The 23,348-nt window shown below is 35.5% G+C and overlaps 1 protein-coding gene across 2 annotated transcripts in view; it reads right to left on the bottom strand.

Annotated features, from left to right (window-relative positions):
- RC3H1 (ring finger and CCCH-type domains 1) overlaps positions 1–23,348 on the bottom strand; it is a 96,596-nt gene that overhangs the window by 9,428 nt on the left and 63,820 nt on the right. For both annotated transcript variants that reach the window (XM_029227987.1, XM_029227988.1), the window contains exons 8-19: positions 20,585–20,703; positions 19,129–19,241; positions 16,086–16,367; positions 15,559–15,773; positions 12,936–13,306; positions 12,270–12,437; positions 7,442–7,594; positions 5,022–5,235; positions 4,476–4,566; positions 4,219–4,351; positions 2,232–2,411; positions 722–837 (exon numbers count right to left, since the gene is read on the bottom strand). In XM_029227987.1, the coding sequence (XP_029083820.1) occupies positions 722–837; positions 2,232–2,411; positions 4,219–4,351; positions 4,476–4,566; positions 5,022–5,235; positions 7,442–7,594; positions 12,270–12,437; positions 12,936–13,306; positions 15,559–15,773; positions 16,086–16,367; positions 19,129–19,241; positions 20,585–20,703 (2,155 nt within the window). The remainder of the gene's footprint in view (positions 1–721; positions 838–2,231; positions 2,412–4,218; positions 4,352–4,475; positions 4,567–5,021; positions 5,236–7,441; positions 7,595–12,269; positions 12,438–12,935; positions 13,307–15,558; positions 15,774–16,085; positions 16,368–19,128; positions 19,242–20,584; positions 20,704–23,348) is intronic.

Genomic DNA, 23,348 nt, shown 5'->3' with positions numbered 1-23,348 from the left:
TCTAAGATGCAAGATATGCAAACAAAGAATTAACTATAATATTGTTTATTGCAGGGTTGTTCACAATAGCTGATATGTATCCTTCCCTACCTGTAGAAGAATAATGGATGACATGGGACAGACCAAATTAAAAACCAGGAGGATGGGCGGGGGTGGGGCAGATAGGTGGGTGGAAGTGGCTAAATGCCTACACACTTCAAAAAACCAGAAGAGGGCTTCCCTGGTGGCACAGTGGTTGAGAGTCCGCCTGCTGATGCAGGGGACACAGGTTTGTGCCCCGGTCCGGGAAGATCCCACATGCCGCAGAGCGGCTGGGCCCGTGAGCCATGGCCACTGAGCCTGCGCGTCCGGAGCCTGTGCTCCGCAATGGGAGAGGCCCCAACAGTGAGAGGCCCACGTACCGCAAAAAAAAAAAAAAAAAACACAAAAAAAAAACAGAAGAAAAAAAAAGACCAGAAGGGTATACATCAAAATGTTAACACTGGTTTTAAATAAATTAAAAAACAAGGGGAAAAAGGAGATGGAAGCAGAAAATTTTATTTCTTAGGTATTAACAGATAATTCAACCTGCGTCTGACCTAAAATAAGTTTTAACTCCTAAACTCATGCAAAAATATTCTTTTCTCAGTGTATACAAAATAATATTTTAAAAATCAAATTATATGTATGAAGGTACTTCTGTCATGACTGTATAAGACTATGAAAATGTCCCTTTCTTTACCTGAATGTCAATGTAAGGTCCTCAGCTTGAACCTTATTTTGTGGTTCTGGTTGTCCATTTTCTGCTTGCTTACTTGTATTCAATTTGCTTTTCATATCCAGAGAACACTGGTTCTCCTTTGAAAGAAAAGGAAATAAATTCAATTATCTTTTATTTAATGGTGCTAATGGAAGAGAGAACAGATATAGATAATACAAAATGATGATCAGAAATCATATTTAGTTCTGTAAAATGACCAAAGAAACAGGCAGATTAAAAGAGATACATAGGGACTTCCCTGGTGGCACAGTGGTTAAGAATCTGCCTGCCAATGCAGGGGACACGGGTTCGATCCCTGGTCCAGGAAGATCCCACATGCCGCAGAGCCACTAAGCCAGTGCGCCATAACTACTGAGCCCGTGTGCCCGAAGAGCCCATGCGCTGCAACTACTGAGCCCATGCACCGCAACTACTGAAGCCTGTGTGCTCTAGGGCCCGTGTGCCGCACTACTGAGCCCGTGTGCTGCAACTATTGAAGCCTGTGCACCTAGAGCCCATGCTCCACAACAAGAGAAGCTACCACAATGAGGAGCCTGCGCAGCAACGAAGAGTAGCCCCTGCGTGAAGCAACTAGAGAAAGCCCGCGCACACAGCAACGAAAACCCAATGCAGCCAAGAAAAGAGAGAGAGAGAGAGATACACAAAAACATAATGGAGTACGGCCCACTTGCTCACTATCCAAGCTGGATAGCAAGGGGACAAATGCCTCAAGTTAACATGGAAAAATCTCACAGAAAAACTGATGACTCAGAAAAAGCAAGTCAAAATATAATAAGTATCTATAATACACTTATTGAAAACAGAAAAATGAAATATCCCATCTATTTGCTTACAAAGAATGTGAAAACTATGCAAAAAAAAAACCCAAAAACCAATTACCATGCAATCTGAGGGAATGGTTCAATCTCCTAAGACTAAAAATTTACTGAAATGAGTGTTCATGCACTATGAAACAAACCCTAAGCATATCTATGGATATAATTCCACAAGAAATAATATGTAGATGGCATCTCACTCATGACAAAAAAATAGGTCATCAATAACATAAGGGCTGTGAAACCTAGAAATGTTATTTGGTAATACATCTTTGTTTAACATGAGGGCACTGCAAAAAACACCATCCCCTCTGCTTCCTTAATCAATACGCTTAACAGAAATTTAGTAACTTCCAGATAACCCCCTTGTTTTCCCGGAAAGTTTTCTGTAATGCAGGAAAGTTTTTTTGTAATGCAGAAAACTAAGACAAAGAACACACTCAAACCAAAAGAGAATGAGGAGAAGAATGATAAAACAGGGAGGCAGACCATCTTCAGGACACTCACTGTCAGTATTAATCACTCAGTGCAGTGCCTTGGGGTGATGATTCTACAGCTCTAGATGATTCTAGAACTCCAGAGCCACGAGTTCAGCGACACAACTACACAGAGGCTTTCCTTTCAGCTTTCCTCTCTTTTCCCACCATAGCACTTACCATGCTCAGTTCTCGGGTTCTCTTCCCGATTTCCCTTTCCACCTGGTGCAGTTCCAAGCTCAACTGCTCACTTGAGGGCGCTCCAGGCCACTTCGGCGGGGGCGGCGGCGGCGGTGGGGGCTGTGATTGGCCTGCCAAGGCGCTCGCCTCCCTCTGCAGCGCCAGCCTGCTACCGACAGCCTAGTGCAAAAGCCAAGCGCACAGCTCAACACACGCCACGCCGCGCACAGAGTGACCAGGCCTGAAGCCAGACCCGCCCAAGCAACTTACTACTCATGGATTGGCAATAAAAATGATGCAAACGTAAGGCACTGCTTCTTTCTCTGAGTACCATTTGAATACAAAAGGGAAAATATGGGGCATTTAAACTTAGTGAATAGTAATTTAATCTTTGGTATAAGTTGCTCTTTTTATTTTCTTAGTGGAAAGAGAAGTCAACTATAAATGTGCTTCTTTCCTTTTCTATTTTTTTCCTTTTGTTTTTTAATTGAATTTTCTCTGATGTAAATTCTATCATTTCTTTCATGATACCTCAGTAATGGCAGGGACTTTTAACCACAGCGAGTTAAATAGTGCTGAAATTCTTTTGGAACAGAAAATCAGTCTAGAAATTTCAATAAAGACAAAAAGCCATGAAATAGCAAGGTAAGGAATAATGCTTTATGGAGTTAAAAGGTCCAAATCTTCAACAAGTTAATAAACTAAAGGTGAACATAATAAACACAGCATTCTTTTTTCTTACGATAGGAATCAGCAAGAAGTTTTGGACCAATGTTAATAAAGCAATGGGAAAAAGGAGACAAACATGCATACTATACAGGTTTTTATTTCTAAACCTTCTTGCTTACATAAGAGCACAAGCCAGACACATGTTCAAAAACAAACACACACACACACACAAAAATCCCTCCTACTGGCCTTGCTAATAAGAAAGTCTAAGATTGAATCAGTTAGAAATTTATTTCCAAAGCAATAGCTTACTTATTATTATAGATCTTTGTAGAAAGATATACATCTAGAAACAAACGTTCCAAGAGCATCTTTTTCTCCAGAAGGGAGCAATGCATTTATCATTAGAACGTCTTTAGCTTTCCATATTCAAAGTCTATGTTCCAATGCAAAGGATAATATAAACAAAACCTAGTCTTCCTGATGTGGCACTTAAAGGACTTTAAGAATTCTTTGCCTTCTGACATTTTGTTTCTCATAAGTATCAGGTAGCATGGTGGAAAGAACACTGAATTTGGAGTATGAAGAGCTGGGTTCATGTTTCAACCTCTGTGAAACTAATATCCTTCAACCAAAAAGGGTGGGGGACAATACCACCTACCTAATCTAATTGTCAGGGACATGTATGGGTCAAATGAGATATGTGATAGTAATTTATAAACTGAAAGAACTATATTAATGAAAGATGGTATTATTATACAGAGACTATATTTTTTAGGTCAAAGTTCTAAGCTTCTAGTAAAGATGCTGACGAGTAAAAGAAGTGAGAGAAATTTTTAAAAATTAAAGAAAATATAAGAAGTTAAAAACAAATCTTAAGCTAAAAGCATCTGTTGATTAAAAAACTATATACTATATACCTTCAACTTAAATGTGCCATCAAGGAGTATAAGCTCCTTTTATATTTTTTATTTCATATAATATTTTAGATAATCTACAAATTTTAGATTATCTAAAATATTATACAGTATAAAAATATAAAAGGAGCTTATATATATATATACATATGTAATATATAATGTATAATATATAAAACATATAAAATATGTTTTCTATTCTCAGGTAATAGAAATTCTAAATTTCCTATTGTCTCAGAACTTCGAAGTACTTAAATTCTTTGAAAAATGGACAACTATACTAACTCTTAGGAAACAAACCTTAAAGTTTTATGTTCATTTTACCTCAAAAGTTCCTCCTTTTAAAATCTTTTTGAGAACTCTTCAAAAACTGGAATGAAAAAATATCTCTAGGCTGGTACCTCTAGTCCACGTAGCTGGGTCTGTTGGCTAATTTGTTGGTTTAATTGCTGCAATTCTAGTCGTAGCTGTTCCCTCTCAGCAGATGGAAGGGGTTTTCCATGACTGGCCACTTCTGACATAGATATTCTCTCCCTTTTGTGGGAAAGAAAGTATGGAATAAATTTAAAATTTTATTTAAAAAAAATGTTATGACCAGAAAAACAAAGTAAGTTGAGTAATTTTAAAGGCTTGTAAAAGTAAAAAGAATGACTTATACCTCTCACTGAAGTGTCCCTGAGAAGGTATGTTTTGATGAGGTGAATATGGAGAACCTCCCCAGCCACTGTGGGCTCCATACGGACCATAATCTGTAAGAGAGTAATTTACAGGGAATGATGCAATTCATAGATTTGATTCTTTTTTTTAGGTAGCCATAATCTAAAAGGCGTAGGCATATTATGTACACAGTTATCTTGAAAGATGGAGGGGTACTGATGTTTGTTTTTCCCCCAATAAAAAGTCAGTCTTTGTAATATTTTCTTTTGTTTGATTAAAAAAAAATGAGATGTATTATTTTAACAAAAGCAATGAAACTATTAAAAATAACACATAGGTTACCTTCACATACAGATATTTAATTTTAGTTCGTACCCCTACAATTCCCTGGGTTATAATTACCTTTCTACAGGGATAATTCCACAGAAAAGTTTGAAGGCTACTGCCCTGCAAGATTATGAAAAGCACTGACGGTAAATGGGGAATAGGTGGTGCTGGGAGTTGTGACTATGAACACTCCAAATCAGCTTACCCCTGAGATTCTTACCTGAAATGTTAATAGATTTTGTGGGAGCTCCCTGAGGTGCCATAGCCTGCATTGGGCCAGCACCCTGATATATTGTTTTGGAAGTTCGAGAAATGGCACCAAATCGAGATACTGTTGGTCGGTCTCCAAATGGGATAAGGTCATCATCACTAGTTTCTGCTGCTCTTCTCTGAAGGTCCAATCGCTGGTCTCTCATTCCTTTACTCTCCACATTCTGGTAAAGAGTAAAATAAGAAGGTAAAAAGTAAAATGAGAAATCCACCCCACACTTAGATCTCTAACATAGTTTCCTCTAGCTCTGTAATAAGGTTAAAATAGAGTATATAGTTCTTACTGATAAGACTAAAATCATTAGTTGCCTTTAGTTGTCATATAAAACATTGCTTTTCAAACCTCTGACCACTTCCTATAATATTTTTTACATCATGCCCAGTACATATATACATTCAAATATATATATTTGAATGTATATATGTATATATATATTTTTTCATGACAAACATTTATCCTTACTATATGTAATGTATTCTTGTATTTAGTTATTCTAATTCATTTCTTTAAAAAAGGCCCATCATGACCAATAGATTAATTTTCAACAATCAATAGTTAGAAAAAGACTGTTTAAAAATATAAGTGCCAACATAGGCTTTTAAAAGGCATTCCAGTCAGAAAGATAAATGGAAATCTAATTGCTAGACCCTTGCTACTCAAAGAATAGTCCACAGACCAGCAGCATCAGCATCACTAGAGAACTCATTAGAAATGCAGAATTTCAGGTCTCATCCCAGCCTTACTGAATTAGAACTTGAATTTCAACAGATTCCCCAGGTAGTTTACATGCACATTCATGTTTGAGAAACACTGGGGTAGACTTTTATCCATTTGGGAAATGTTCGATTACATCTAGGTTAGGCTGGAAAACACTTTTATTCTCTGTTAATTTAAGTAAATGAGTTTTATTTTGCTAATGTTTATGTTACTTTATTATAATAACTCTTTCTGAAAGTCAGGTACAAAGCAAAGGTTCCTATCTACCTCTACCTCCTCATCTCATTCCTATTCTCTCAGAAAGACTGTTTTTTATGACCTAAAAACAATGTTTTCTTAATCCTACCACAGAAAAACAAAAGGTTCATTTTCGCTTTTTTCTCCTCTATATTCCTTTTTTTTCTTTCTTCTTTTTTTTAATTGTCTGGCATCTAATCATATTTATGCTATAGATATCATCTCACTCATCTAAGTCTTCCTTTTCTATTACCAAGAATTGGTCTTCTCTCAACCAGCTGGGCAAATCTTTGTCTTTGAAAATCTATATAACAACCTAGGGAACCTCTGTGAGAATTAACAAGGGCAAATGAATAATAGTCAAAAAAAAAAAAAAAGAATAGTCAAGGCATACCTTTAACCCACCAATACTACTCCTAAGCATAACTTTCATGTAACGTGCACAAGGAAACATATGCAAGAATGCTTACTGTAGCACTGTACAGAATAAAAAAATTAAAAACAGCCTAAATGTTCATCAACATGAAAATCAATAAACAATTATATATATATTTATTTATTTATTGTATGATATTAGTTATCATACAATGGTACCTGATAAAAGCAGTGAAAATGAATGAATTTGAACTATAGGTATAAATTTGGATACATCTCAAAAACAATGCTGAATGAAAATGCAAGTTGAGGTTTATAATATGTATAAGGTCTATAAACATTCAAAACAGAATTGTTTAGAAGTAGTATAAAATTATTCATGAAATGATAAACTCTCAATTCAGGATAGGGGTTATCTCCAGGGAAGGAGGGAGGAAGAAAATGAGATTAGGGAGGTAAAGCGAGGAGGATTTAATTACTTATGTAAAGTTTTATTTCTTTAAAGGATAAAGAAGCAATTAAGATAAAATAGTGATATATTTTAAGCTTGAGTATTAGATACACTGGTGTTACATTATTTTTTGTTAAAAAATAAAATGGCATAAGTGTAATACATTTCAGTATACCACAGCTCATCTGAAGCTAAGTAACTATAATTCTGACTCAAACACTAGTATTGTTCACTAGATTCAACTTTACTGTTTAAACTTAAAAAGAGTTATAATTTATTTGGACAAGAAATTCAAGATCTTAGTTATGCAAAATAATTTACTCTCAATTCTAAACAGCTGTTGGGTTAATTGCTAGCTTCACAGAAACATAAGAAACGCTCTTCTTTGTCTAGACAAGTTTGAAAAGATTTTTATATATACCTGAAAGAAATAAAAAAACATATAGTTTAAATATAATTCAATCACATAGTACACAATATGGTCTGAAACTTAAGCAAAGCTCAGTTACTTGTGTCTACACTATAACTGGGGATAATTTATTTGGTTTATCTTGATTTGTATTAATTATGGCTTAGTTATTACACATACCATCATTTCCACACTCCCTGCTGCCACAACATCTTTGGGTTTTGCATCTTTGGTTCCAATGTAGGAGCCGATGGTGTCACATGACCAGGGTGAGTACTGGCTATAATCATTTCCTTTGTATTTCCCAGCTACCTTCAAGTCTTCATCCAAAAACTGCAGATGGAAGAAGGAAAAAAGAAACAAAATAGGAAATGGGTCTATGAGTAACAGCACAGAGAGAGCAGGAATTTCTTTAGAACATCATGCTGAAGCAACATAGTAACAGTTATTTGATTTGTGTCACTAGAAGATTTTTGTAGACTATGAAAAATATAAAACAAATGAAAAATGATATTCAGCCTTTACACTTTGTTAACAGAGGGTCAAAAAAGTATCTCAATATCCTTCAAAGAATCAAATTAGGATTTTTGAAGAGATTTGCCCATCCTCTTTCTCATCAGATTCAGTTAACACTTAAGCAAGAATGTATTATGCCCTAGTTTTGCTAGACCCTCCTTAATGTTTCTTTCAATAACATTCCAGGCAAACAAGAGCATTAGAAATTCTTTAAAATGTAATCTTAAATGTTCTATATAGTATGTGATGACATAATAACATTTTTACCTAAAATTCTTTAATAGCAATAATTCATATCTTGAATAAATTCTGGTCCTTAGGGTTGAGTCAATGAAGTGAAAAGGATAAGATTCCTAATTTTCTTTTCTCAGGATGAGCTCTGAAATTATGTAATAACTAAACAGGCATTCTAGGTCTAATGCATTTTTACTTACATTCACATCTGTATAATGTTTTACAGTTTTCTAAGTACTTTTATGTATACACTATCTCATATGTTCTTCAAGTCCATGAGAGACAACGTGGGTGATCGGACCAAGGTTATACCAGTATAGGGAGTGCTAGAACACTAATAAATTGCTCTCACTTTATCACAGATGTATATACTGACATACTAATAATTCAGGGAGTACTGGTACATTTAAATGGCTCTATGCTTCCGCCTATACTAAAAAAACCTTCTATTTTCTGAGTCATCACTTTGGTCTTCTGCACTGGCAGAGGGATATGCTGTTCACAGTACCACTCATTTTCAACCACAACTCCTGTTTCCATTGTTTATAACCTCTTTCCTTTTTTTTGTCCTACTTCTATTTTAAAAATTCCAGCTCCTTTTTACATTTTTCCTCTGCTTACAAATTTTGTGTAGAACAGCTAGCTTTTTAAAGACATGACCTACTAACAAGAGTGCTTTTTCCCCTGCAATCAATGTATTATACAGCAATTAAAAAAAGAATGAGATAGGACTTCCCTGGTGGTGCAGTGGTTAAGAATCAGACTGCCAATGCAGGGGACATGGGTTTGAACCCTGGTCCGGGAAGATCCCACACGCCGCAGAGCAACTAAGCCTGCAAGCTACAACTACTGAAGCCCACGCGCCTAGAGCCCATGCTCTGCAACAAGATAAGCCACTGTGATGAGAAGCCCGCGCCGTGCAATGAAGAGTAGCCCCCGCTCGCTGCAACTAGAGAAACCCCCTGTGCAGCAACGAAGACCCAATGCAGCCAAAAGTAAAATATAAATAAATAAATTTATTAAGAGAAAAAAGAATGAGATAAATTTATATACTGATACAGAAAGACATCCAGGATAACTGGTTAAGTAAAAACAAAAACAAAAAAAATGCAAAATGTAAAATCTGAATATATTATTACTAAATGATCTGATTAAAAATTATAATGATGTGTTTCATGCACAGAAAAGTTGAAATATATATTAAAAGTTAAAATATATAATAAACTTACAGTGATATAGAAAATGAGATCTTGGAGAAATTTCTTTCTATATTATGTATTTTTATAATGTATGAATTTAGTATAATTATATGTAGGTTGTTTATAATCAGAACTGAAGTTTAATTATATAGCTTTGTATGTCAGTAACTAAAATAATTCTGTCAATAGATAAAGTTCCGTAACAGCCAGGCATTATTATAATTTTTATTACAAGTAAAAAAGTAATAAATACACACAGTTATTATTTACTGAATGCCTGCTTTGTGCCAGATGCCTTATGTCTCATTTAATCTTCACCACACCACAGTGAGGTAGGTTTTATTATGCTTGATTTACAAATAGAGAAACCTGAGCCTCAGGGTTAATGAAGGCTAAATAACTTACAAAAGATCACACACTGAGCCACAAAGCTGAACCTCACAGATAATTATATTTCATTCCAAAATTAGCTCACTTTTCACAGTGTCATACTGCTTTCCATATTTCTCAAAAAATGGTATGGCATAACAAGGCTCTGGGATGTCCCTAATAGTAAGTTTTTGAAAAAATATCATGTAATGTTGATACTTTACACGTAAAATTATATTAATAGAAGATGTTATAGCTTTACTAATTAACCTACATTATTGTGGAAAATTCATCCAAAGTGTTTAGAGAGGAAAGCCAGATACTATGAACAATCTTTATTTAGTAGATTACTTTTGTAGACCCCAAAGTTTACTGTTTATTATACGCAATGTGATATATTTCAATTTTCATTGCTTATTATTCATAATTTATCAGCTAGAAATATTGTTTAGAATCATAATTCTACACATAAAGGATGTAAGACATTTTCCTTACATAATATCAACTGCAGCCCTACTGAAAAAACCTACTTGACATAAATATATATACACACACACACACACACACACAAACACACACACATTGAGCTGAGGCAGTTATGTAAAATCAACAAACCAAAATAATTAAATAAATAAGATCAACAAAGCAAAAGGCTGGCTTTCTGAAAAGATAAAACTGATGATAAATCCCTAGCAAGACTGACCAAGGAAAAAAATTATCAGAAGTGGAAAAATGTCTTCGGGGTCACTACAGACCCCGAAGACATTAAAAAGATAATAAGACAACACTCATTCATGATAACTATTAGTACTGCCTTGTGGAAATACTGATAACCTTCAAATTATGGTTTATTACCCTCTAGTACATTAACCAGTTTATTCTAGCAACTCTATTTCAGTGTTTTTTTCCTGCCTTTCACTACCTATATTAGCCTGTCTCTCCTACTCTTTGAATTAACTTTATCATCCTGCTGTTTTCCTCACTACTGAGTTAAATAAACCTTTGACAGTCTCAATTATAAAAACTAGGAATATAGGGAAATTTCATTCATCTGATAAAGATTACCTACAAAAAGGATGACAGCAAACATCACAATGGTAAATTATTAGAAGCTCCATTTGCTCAAAGACTGGAAATAAGAAAACCTATCATCACTTTTATTTTTACTGGAGGATCTAGCTCACACAACCAAGATAAAAAAAAGAAAAGACTTAAGAATTGAAAAGGAGAAAGTAAAATGGTCATTATTCACAAAGGACATGACTGTGTGCACAGAAAATCCAAAAGAATCCACTAACAAATACTAGAATTAATAGGGAAATTTACCAAGGCTGCTGAACACAGGTGTCAAAATACGCAAAAATCTACTTAATTTCTCTTTAATAATAACAAATAGAAAATGAAATTTCAAAAAGGATTCCACTTAAATAGCTTCAAAAACATTAGTTTTCTAGGAATAAGTTTAACGAAAGATGTGCAAGACACTGAAAACTATATGAGATATGACATTACTGACAAAAATTAAAGAAGATCCAAGGAAGTGGAGGGTATACCATGTTCTTGGAGACTCAATATTGGAAAGATGTCACTTCTCCTCAAACGGATCTAAAGCAACACTGTCCAATGAAAATATAATTGACCCACATATGTAATCTAAAACATTTTAGTAGCCATATTAAAAAAAAACAGGTAAAATTAATTTTAACAATATATTTTATTTAATCTAATACACCCAAAGTAGTATTTTAACATGTAATTAATATAAATATATTGATATTTTGGTGGGGGTACTAAACCTTCAGATCCAATGTATGTTTTATGCTTACAGCACACATGAATTCGAACTAGCCACATTTTAAGCATCATTATCCACATGTGGCTAGTGGTTACCATACTGGGCTGCCCAGATCCAGAGATTCAATGTAATCCTAATAAAAACTGCAGCAGAGAGCTTCCCTGGTGGCGCAGTGGTTGAGAGTCCACCTGCCGGTGCAAGGGACATGGACTCGTGCCCCGGTCCGGGAGGATCCCACGTGCCACGTAGCGGCTGGGCTCGTTAGCCATGGCCACTGGGCCTGCGCGTCCGGAGCCTGTGCTCCGCAATGGGAGAGGCCACAACAGTGAGAGTCCCACGTAACACACACACACACACACACACACAAACTGCAGCAGATATTTCTGTGGACATCCACATGCTGATTCTAAAATGTGTCTGGAATTTCCAAGGACCAGGAACAGCAAAGATAATCCTGAAGACCAAAACTGGAAAACATACACCACCACATTAAGATGTACAATGCTACTACATTAAGAAAATGTGGTGTTGGTACAAGGATAGAGAAATAGATCAATGAAACAGAATAAAGTTCAGAAACATATTCACCTGACTACGACAAAGGTGACCAGATTATGATAAAGGTGACTGCAGGGTACTAGGGAAAGGATGGTCTTTTCATTAAATGATGCTTGATCAATGAGATACCCTTTAGGGAAAAAATGGATCTTAACTCCTAAGACACTATATACAAAAATCAATTCTAGATGGACTGTAGATCTAAACATGAAATAATAAACCTTTTAGAGGAAAATATCCTCACGACCTTGGGAATAGGTGAAGATGACTTAAATAGGACACAATAAATCACTGATTAAGGAAAAACTGATAAAGAGACTAAAAAAGATGTGCTTACTTCCTCTTGTTGGAAGGCAGGAGGCAATGTTGGTGAAGGTGCAAAAGGAGGTGGAGAGATAACCTTCCTTTCCTCTAGTTGTGCCATTATTTCCTTCCGTCTTCGATGTAGCTCATCTAGACTAGGATGGGGCTGGGGAGGGGGAGGAAGCCGGCTGTAAGGAGGCTCCTGAAAATGCAAAGATGAGTAAAAATTGAAAAAGAATTTCAGGACACATTGATTCACTTAGCACATATTTTAAATAAGCAGCTTGTATACTCATCTTAACATCCGAAATAGCAAGACTTAATAAAACAAAGCAAAACAAAACAAACAAAACCCCCAAAAGGTCTCAGGATTTCCCAAAGAGCTAAATTTAAGTTTCTTTTTCTTGGTCAGAGACCATAATTTCTAAATAAATCTAGAAATGTTAATAAAACCATCTAATGTTCAGAAACTAAGATGGGTTAGCGGGGGTGGGGTATTAATTGTTTTCCCCTTTAAAAGTTAAAAAAAAAAAACAACCTATGCAGATTATGAAAAGGTGAAAAAAGAGAAGATGCTTTCTTTTAAAAAAGAACTGATTGATCAAAGAGTTACCATGGCAAAAGGTTAAAAAAAAATCACTGCAAGCAATAATCAAGTAAATCTATATAATAAGAAAAAAACCCCAAAAACCCAGCATACTCTGTTGTACGAAGGTCTGATCTGAGTTGGGTGGGGAGCCACTGGATAGTAACCCTCCATCTGTTGGTATCTTTCTCTGGATTCTGGTACATAGGATGGTACTGCTGCAGGTGGAATCTCAATGGGTATAGGACTTTCTCGGAAAATCTCCTCTCTTGTATAAGACTGAGCAGGGTATACTCGACGGCCATCATAGTGTGGTGGGTACATAGGTGGGTACTGTTGTGGCTGTGTGCCATATTGAGAGTTTACTACACGATCTTGGAGGTACGATGGATAATGATCCAAGTAGGGAGGACCAGGTTCAGGAGCAGATGGTGGAGGTCGGACAAAGCGGGACACACATTGTGGTGGTGGAGGATAGTACATACCTGTACAATACAAAAGAGGAACCAAAAGCAACAATGAGCCAATCTATTTTTCTATTTAAGACTTTTCCTTTTAAAATATTTCAACACTAAAGAATTAAAAATCCACTCCTTTCTTTAGATGTTTTTCCCTCTGCTTATGTAGTCAGGTTAGCTTTGCGAAAAATAACAAGCAAAAATTATCCTTAAAAGTTACTGAAAACACCAATCTACTTATAGTCTACAACAGTAAATTGGCTCTCTCAATTGTCTGACCATCTTTCTGGTGTGCCTTAACATACTGCAAACACTGAAAAGCAAAAAAACTATATTTCCCTGAAGCTTAGGTTCTACAAATCACTCATTTGCATAAGTTTTGAATGTGAAATTGAGTTAACTGGAAAGCGATCCATTCTGCTGGTACAGATCTAGTAGCTAACTGCATAGCTCTAGAGTTCTTTGTTTTTTGGCTGTGCCGTGTGGTATGTGGGATCTTAGTTCCTTCCCCACCAGGGATTGAACCCGTGCCCTCTGCAGTGGAAGTGCAGAGTCTTAACCACTGGTCCGCCAGGGAAGTCCCCTAGAGTTCTTGAAACAAGTCGTGGCAGTAGCTTCCCAATTTGAAGACGTTTGCCTCAACTGATGAGCTCCTCAAGTTGGCGATTAGGGCAGAAGTTTCCTATTTCTACAGCTTCATTGTAATAGGTTCTTTCAGCAACTAGCTCTGGGACTCATTCCTGGAGGCCTAGCTTAAGTCTGCTTTTCCAATGTTTCTACTGATTTTGTAGGACTCTCTGTATTAAACCTCTTTCTGCTAATATAGCCAGAATGATTTCTGCTATCTGCAATTGAACCCTTACTGATTCAGCATATTTAAGGTTAACTCAACAAAAGCAGTTGGGTTTTTCCTGCAATGAATGGTCAAAAGGAAGACAGATCAACTTTTATCCTATTCTTATATGTATTAATGACACCATGCCAACTTAAAACTACTTTTTTTGAAATCAGAAAAGACATTGCTGATTCAAAATTAATATAGCCTTGGGAAAAGGAAATGGAGAACACCTTGAATCTATCCCAGCTTAAAAAACAATAGAGGGGCTTCCGTGGTGGCGCAGTGGTTGAGAGTCTGCCTGCCGATGCAGGGGACACGGGATCGTGCCCTGGTCTGGGAAGATCCCACATGCCGTGGAGCGGCTGGGCCCGTGAGCCATGGCCGCTGGGCCTGCGCGTCTGGAGCCTGTGCTCCGCAACGGGAGAGGCCACAACAGTGAGAGGCCCGCGTACCGCAAAAAAACCCAAAAACAAAAAAAAACAATAGCACTATACTGTTTCTGACAAAGAGAGTCAACACTTTAGTTTAAAAATCGTTGCTTATTTTTTCACATGAATTACATTATGTGAAACCTCGATCAAGTCCTCTCCTTCATTCTCCATACCTGGTATATTATCATTAAAACTGGCTAATTTTCCACATTTGTCTATTTTCTCAAATACTTTCTTTTTTCCCATCACACTAATCCAGACCTCAGTAGTCACACCTGGATTAACAACAAGTCTCCTTACTCCTCCTTGACTCTAGACCCTCATCTTTACAATCCATTTATAAATTTTCCTTTCTATTCCCAATACCTCTATTTAGGGCATCCTTCCACAAAGTCTTTTGATCCCTCAAGTTCTCAATGATCTTCCTTGAGTCCTGCAGTTAATTCCTACCACACTAATATTAACTACCACAACGGAACACTTCATTTTAAACACATATATAGATATATATACTCTCACACATATAGTTTTCTATTCTTTACTAATACTGATTCTATACTATAAACTCTCTAAAAGTATGTATTTGCATTTTTTCATATATATTACAAGGCCTAGAAAAAATATTAGGTGACAAGTGAAAGCAAAAAAATGTACTGTGTTTAATTTATATCCACTGTAATATTAAATTCTTTTTTCGTACTTGAAGAAAATTTTGGTCAGGAAAATATATACAGCCTCAGCAAATTTCCATTGTCTACTTGGATGACTTACTTCTATAAATATGTAAACATATTTAATATACAACTGCTTTTAGTAGTCAGGGCGAATTACTTTTCATAGCTTTGCTACTTCATTTATTTCATACTATTTAGTTGGTCATATAACCTCAGTTTTTTCCAAGTATTAAAAAAAGCATTTATTTATTTTGAGATTACTGAAAATATGATCACTCTTGAAATCATTCTCATAACTTCTAAGAAAAGTGAGTGACATAAATGAAAGATCATTACCCTGCTGATAAGGTGCTGGTTCAAATGGTGGAGCAGCTCCTCGAGGATCCTGGTAATAAACATCTGCCTGTTGTGCTGGATATAACTGAGAACCTCGTGGTACCATCTGAAGTGATTTGGTGACAGGCATAGGGGGCAGGTCTGTTGGCCCTCTTGGAGGTACAGGATGTGGATTAACAGGCAAGGCAGAAATACTCTTAGGGACAGATTCTAGCCTACGGGAGCAAGATTCTGCAAGTCAAGTTTAAGGTCTTGAAAATACTTCTAATGTACACAAATTGTTAAATGTAAAACAAACTGCCACAATTTGGGAAACTGTTTTTTTCCAATAGCCATTTCTTCTACAAAATTTGCAAACTTTGATCTTATGTCACCTATGTTAATTGTTTCTCAAAAATCACTGGCACAGGAAATAGAAATAAAAAACAACACAATAAGCCCCCCAAACAAAGCACCGATTATTCTTTCTTCCTTCTACTTTATGTCTATAAAGAAACTTTAAATAAAAGTTAGGAAAAACAACGTACAGGTCAGGAGGGGATCCAGGGGCACTACTGCTCAGGTGATCTATCTTTCCTGGTTTCAGACTAGAATCGTAGCTGGGGTCTGTCCCTCGTGGAATCAGCTGTGTTACTGTATTCCCTGCTGATACAATTCCATTTGGCAGAGCAGGGGTTTTTCTGCTAGGCAGATCCACTGCACCTTCATCCGGAAGGATAGCTGTTGAAGGCAGCCCCACTTCATTAAGTTGACCCAAAGAGGCACTCAGGGGTCTTCTGGGAACCAGGCGTTTGTTCATTTTACGAAACCTATATAAAAAGCAAAGGCACACACCAAAAACCAAAACTGTAAAAGGAAAAGCTTTTAAAAATCAAGAACTAAAATGTATTTAAGAAACGGATACAAAAGGAAAGGAGTCCAAGCACATCATTTTCTAGAAATTCTCTTGAAACATTGGCTCTAGCTATCAACTTGAAAACTTGTGTATATACACACACACACTTTGGGGTAGGGGACGGGGTGGCAGGGCGGCGGACCACCCATCAGGTGTAATCACTGTTAACAGCTTGGTATATAATACAGATTTTTCCACTCCATACACTGGCTTAATATTCTTACATTTGTAAGATTATAAATTACAGAAATAGGGTCATATACGGCTGCATAGTAAATATTTTCCTCTACTTCATAATCTTAAATATTTTATGTCAGTACATTTTAGGTTGTCCCTAATTTTTTGCTATTAAAACAATGCAATAACAGAAAATTATGTACATGTACTTTGCACTTGTGTGAATAACCAAAAGCAGAATTATTAAGTCTAATGTATGCACGTTAGAAACTCTTATAATGCTCCAAAGCTATTATAACTACTACCGATTAACAAAAAAAGGCTTTTTTCAATATTTCGTTAAACACTGGTTAGCCTCAGCCTTTGACAATTTGACAGTTCAAAAATATCAAGTTTTATTTTACTTTATATTTCTTTAACAATTCATGATATTGAACACAGTTTCACATGTTTGCTGGCCATTAGTGTTTTTTCTGTGAACTGCTTATTTACATGATCCATATATCTACTGGTTCTTCTCTTTCTTACAGATTTGTAGGAGCTCATTTTATGTTACGGATATCAGCCTTTTCTATGTCATTTCCCCACTTTTTTTCTTTTTTAAGTTTGTGGTGTTTGGCCATTATCTTAGTTTTTCATTTTCACGTAATCACATTTATTGATCTCCTTTATAGATGCTAGGTGTCATTCTTTAAAAATCCTTCCTACTGTAAAATTATATAACAACCACAAATATTTCTAAGTACTCTATAGTTTCTTTTTTAAATATTTAAATCTCTGATAAATTTATAATTTGTTTTGGTGTAAAGGTAATAATCCAGCCCTATTTTTCAAATGGATAGTTGTTTCATCATCATGTTTTTTTGTTATTGATGTGAAATGCCACCTTTTGCACATATGCTGAGTTCCTATATGTATCTGGAACTCTTTCTAGATTTTCTATTGTATTTCATTGGGCTATCTATTCCTATGCTAATACCACAGTCTTTATACTTACTTTAGCTCATAAAACAGGTTAATAGTTATTAGTCTAGTCCCTGTTGAAGACCTTTTTTTCCAAAAATTTTCCTGGCTATTGGCATATTTTTTCTCCCAAATGAATGATTTTGTTAGGTTCCCAAAATCATCACGTTAAGATTCTAATTGGGATTTCACTGAACTTGCTGTTTAAGAGGAAATAAAACCTTTATAATGCCAAGTCTTATCCAAGAACACAGTATGCTTCTTCATTTATTCAACTCTTCTCTTATGTTCCTATGTAGTTTACTAATTCAATTCAAGAGATCCTGGATATTTCTTATTAGCTTATTATTTGGTGTTTATCTTTTTTGTTTTTGTTGTTAATGCAAAAGGGATTTTAATGTCACCTTACTTTTTAACTGGTTATGTTTCCCTTTCTAGTTTATATGAGAGTACTTCATTTCTGTAAACTAATTTTTTGATTTGCTACCTTACTAAATTCTTGTTTCTTTTGTTTCTAGTATTTCTCTTGAGTTTTCCCATTTAATGATTTTGGCTATTTTGTTCTCTTGTTTACATACATTAGCTACAACTTCCAGAATGTTAAATAACATTTTTTACTAGTAGAAAATTTTCCCTTACTCTTGTCTGTAACAAAACTGAATCTAATAAACTAATACCAATTAAGCATCATGCTATCATGCTGGCTTTTGATTTGAAATATAATTATCATGTTGGGAAAACATCTATGATGTTTTTGTTCTACTAAGGGATCTTGATCTATCACGGACATTGGATATTATTCAAATGTCTTTTGGCATCTTCAGATATGATCACGTGGTTATCATACCCATTCTTCTCTAACCCAGAGTAATTATATTATGCTACCTTTGCACTTAGTAATGGTGTCTATTTTAATGTATTACTGAATTCTAAGTTTTAATATTTGGGATTTTAAAAATATTAACGTGTGAGATGAATTTGTAGTTTTCTTTAATTGTGCTTTGTCAAATTTACTGTCAGCGTTATACTGGTTTTATAAAACAATTAAGAAGCTTTTCCTTTCTTTCTACTATGTGCTGGCAATTTAACATCACTGAAATTATCTGGTCCTTGAAATAATCTGTGAAAATGAGCCAGGCAATAAATAATTTCTTGAATAGAGCAAAGGGCAAATTTTTCCATTGGAAATGCATTATTCAATTAGTTAAAATCAATCAGTTAAAGGTGATGAAAATTCTTAGACTTTTAATTGGGGGGTGGGGGGTGGGGGGGATAGCGAAAATGACTCACTTTTAGATTCAGTTAACCACAAGTAGCTTCCTACTTGTAGGCACAATGTAATGAAAGGTGAAGAAACTGCTTTGGTTTTCTTTTCTAAAATTCTGTATTACTTTCTAAACATTTCCTATTCATCAAAGGGAATGCAACTACATCTTTTCATATTTCTCAATGGCAGCAAATTATTCTACCTAATAATTCTATCTTATTCTCTAACAAATTACTGGAAGGTTGAGTCTGATGACTTTCACACTTACTTTTCCAGTTCCTCCTGTGAATGTGCAAATGTACAGCTGGCCCCACGAGGGCATCCTCCTCTCTGCTTCATGTCTCGACACATGTATGTTTTATATTTGCTATGCTGTGGAGGCTACGACCAAAATTAAAACATTAGCCATTAAAAAAAAATGTAAATCTTGCATTGCCATTTTAGGATCTTAATAATCTAGATGAATAATTCAGACTAACTCATACACTTATCTAGACTGCCCAGACAAAAGTCCTGGAAAGTGTGCAAAATAAATTACTTTAAAAAAAAAGTAGTCCTGATTTTTCTGATATGCTGATATTAACTATCAAACATGTAACATCACATAAATTCTTGATTCAATCTCATGAGAGCTCTAAGATCTTCCTTCCAACGTTTTACAGTGGACAAGCACACCACTGGAGATTAGGACTTTCAAATATTTAAACTGTCTCCTAATATTTGTTGTGGACAATGTTCAATATAGCTACACTTACAATTATGTTTCCTTATAACACACTACAAAATCTACAAGAGGCAGAACTTAAAAGTTAATATTATTTTTGATGATGAGCATTCTTCATGATGTCTAATGGAACAAGGAGTTAAAAGTAAGTTTTTAATTTTCTAAATTTAATCATAAAATAAAGCCCTGATCTGTGCTTAGATTAGGAAAAGCATATCCATATTATTCTACTTTTAATATTTCTTAATTTTAAAGAAAAAAGGAATACTGAATAATCTATTGTTAATATTTACTGAGCCAGATAAATTAATAACAAAGTTTTAATTTCTCAAGCTTACTACTACAAAATAAAAGATGTACTGAACTTAACATAAATTCTGAGGGCAAAATGAAATAATTGGGAGTAAAATTTAAAACTCTAGCCATAACACAGGCTATTATATTTTACTGCCATATATTTCATCTAAAAATACTTCAGGAAAATTTGGCCCACTGTCATAACTGACATTATGAATGAAAAATATCTGAATGCTAATGCAGAAAAAGCATTTACAAAATATGTGAACAGTACTGGAGAGATACAGCATTAGCACTAAAAAGTGATATCTATTGTCAAACTGAAATGCAAGAGTAACCAAAGAGAATAATTTTATACAAATGGAATAACCTTTAGCAAGAATCAAATGCTGCTATATCCAATGTGAAAACTGACTCCAGCACATTAGACCAACAAGGATTATTTAATTTCAATGTTGTCAGATAAAATTACTAGGCTAATCCAATAAACTGGCTGCTAACCATTCTAAACTATAAATCTTATAATTTTTGTTACATTCTTCATGATGTCTAATGGAACAGGGAGTTAAAAATAGGTTTTTATTTTAGTTTAATTTCTAGTTTTTACAGAGTCTAAAAATATTCATGTCATCCTGTTGGCTTTGTTTTTATCTGTAAGGATAGACACAGTGGCTTACTTCTAAGTTTCAAACATCTCCTTTACCTGCTGTTGATCTGCTCCTTTTTTGCTGTGATTCTGGATATAATCAACCAACCCGTGTACCACTGTACGCACAGCAACCAGCCCATTTTCTAGCTGTTCCCAAGTAGGAGGAGGAGCATCTACACAACAAATTTTAAAAAATTTCAGACTATGTTATTCAATGTTCTGCCCAGTATTAAATTAGTAAAGGAGTGTCAGCACTTCAGTGAAATCAAGCTTCATACAGCTATTCATGAAATAGCTTATTCACCTGAACATCATCTTAAAGGAATAAATATATCCTTTTAAAGCAGGTGTTACAATCTAAAATAACTTCAGGGACAGTGAAGGTAACATAAAGGAATTAAATATGACAGATAATAAATGGCAACCGTCTTCAGACCCTTAGTGTTGGAAATAGCAATAAAGAGTGACAGGGATTGTGTTAAAGAGTATGTCTCACATCTAAGATTATCATTACTACTCAACTTTAGCTGACTGTTGTTATGTGAAGATGCAAGGCTGACACTGGCAGATACACCACTGTTTCCTAGGGAAAACTGAAATTTGAGAGTTTTATGTAAAAATTTCTAGTTTTTGAGTGTTTGCACCTAAAAAATTTAGAGTATAGTGCAGACCAACACTTTGTGGATCAAACAAACTTGACTGTGGACTGCCTACAGTCAGCCAATTTGTAATGTCTATTTTGAAATTCTTTGTAAAGCAAGTATTGCTAAACAGAAAGCTTAAAAAATTTAGTAGAAGAGCTATTATATAAAGCAGCTATGCTATACACACTCTTCGTTTAGTTAAGTACTGTGACTTTATAAAGGAAAAATTAACTGTAAGGCTAAATATGAAATGTTCTCTAAAAGAAATATAAAATGAAGTGAGAACACATATGTAGAAATGACTTCCTGTTGGAACACTCTAAAAAACTTCTGGATGATGGCATTTGAACTAGGCTTTGAAAGACAGGTGGAATTTCAACAGTAAAAAAGGATAAAGATGCAGAGAAAGTAAAGAGATCAGTCATACAACAAAGTATTTTAATGAACACCTACTAAGTTCCAGGTATTATTCTAGTTGCGAGGGAAGCAGTAGCAATCGAAACAAAAATCCCTATTCTATTCAAGGAGAAAAGCCAGATAATCAATAAGATAAACAACCAAAACACAAAGTATTTAGATACTGAGTTGAATAAATAGAGCAAGGAAAGGGAGTGGGACAGGTATGTGTAAAATTTTAGACAGGGTAGCCTGAAAAGGCCTCCTTGAGAAGGTTACATTTGATTAAAGACATGAAAGTAGGGTTTGAGTGTGCCTTGTAGATATATTAGGATACAGAGGAGAAAAACATTCTAGGAAAACGAAAGAATAAGTGCAAAGGGCCTAATATGGGAGTATGCCTGATATGTTCATGGAGGTGAAATCTGGAATGAATGAGGTGGGAAAAGAGTAAAAGAAGTTGGAGACAGGTAAAGGAAGACCAGATCATGTGAGGCCTGGTAGGTCATAGAAAAGACTGGCTTTTACTGAGTGATGGAAAGCACTGGAGAGTTTTTGAGCAGAGGGGTAATAGGATCACTCTGGCTCCTATGTTAGAACCAGACAGACAACAGAAGGCTATTCCATAATCTATGAAGAGGGATGAGGGGGGTAGCAGTGAAGGTGATAAGTAGATGGATTCCTAATGGATTTTAAAGGTAAGGCCTACACGATATACTGATAGATCCAATGTACCTTATGAGAGAAAGACGAGTTGATGGTATCTCCAAGGTGTTTGGACTGAGGAAATGGAAGGATGGAGTTGCCACTAACAGGAATGGTGGGTGGGCGGGGGACAGGGGATGGAACTCACTTTTGGACAGACTATTTTTGAAATTCTTATTAGATATTCAAGTAGAACTACTGGATATTGGGCAGGCAGGTGGATATAAAAAAGAATTCAGGAAGAAGGTCTAGGCTGTATACACTATGTTATACAGATTCTAAAACACCATGAACTGTAACACATACCATTATTTTATGTGCTACCAAAATGGAAAAGATTGCTAATTATCACCTGTCATTGATTATACAAATGCAGCCCAGTTTCGGAAATGCTAAAATCTGAAAAAAAAATTGTGAGCTTCAGAATTGACGAAATATAGTAAATGTGTGAGTCATATAAATAATATTTAAAGCCATGAAACTTTGAAGACACTATGTGAGATTACCTGGGGAATGAGTATAAATAGAAAAGAGACACAAGGATTAAATTCTGGAAGCACTTCAAGGGTTAGAGGCTATGGGGAAAAAAAGGTGAGACGCTATGGGAAAAAAACAAAAAAAAGTTTAGAGGCTACGGAGATGAGAAGAAATTAGCAAGAGGCTAAGAAGGAGGTTTCAATAAAGTAAGAAGAAAACTAGGAGGGTGTGGTGGCCTGGAAGTTAAAAGAGTGGTACAAGGAGTAGAGAGTAAACAACGTTAAATGTTGCTAACAGGTCAAACACAAAAAGAACCAAGAACTGACATTTGGAATTAGCTGCATGGAAATCACTTGTGACTCTGACAAAAGCAATTTTGATTGAGTGGTAGAGATAAACGCCTGATTGGACTGCATTCAAGAGAGTGCTATAAAAAGGAGAGAACTGGAATCGTAGGTAGATGACAAATGGTGTCAAAAGTGGGTTTGGGGCTTCCCTGGTGGTTAAGAATCCGCCTGCCAATGCAGGGCACATGGGTTCGAGCCCTGGTCCAGGAAGATCCCACATGCCTTGCAGCAACTAAGCCTGTGCGCCAC

Source organism: Monodon monoceros, unplaced genomic scaffold, assembly GCF_005190385.1.
Source record: "Monodon monoceros isolate NGI ecotype Baffin Bay Population unplaced genomic scaffold, NGI_Narwhal_1 Super_Scaffold_18, whole genome shotgun sequence".
In the NCBI taxonomy this organism is placed as follows: domain Eukaryota; kingdom Metazoa; phylum Chordata; class Mammalia; order Artiodactyla; family Monodontidae; genus Monodon; species Monodon monoceros.
This window is presented reverse-complemented; position numbering and strand designations above follow the sequence as displayed.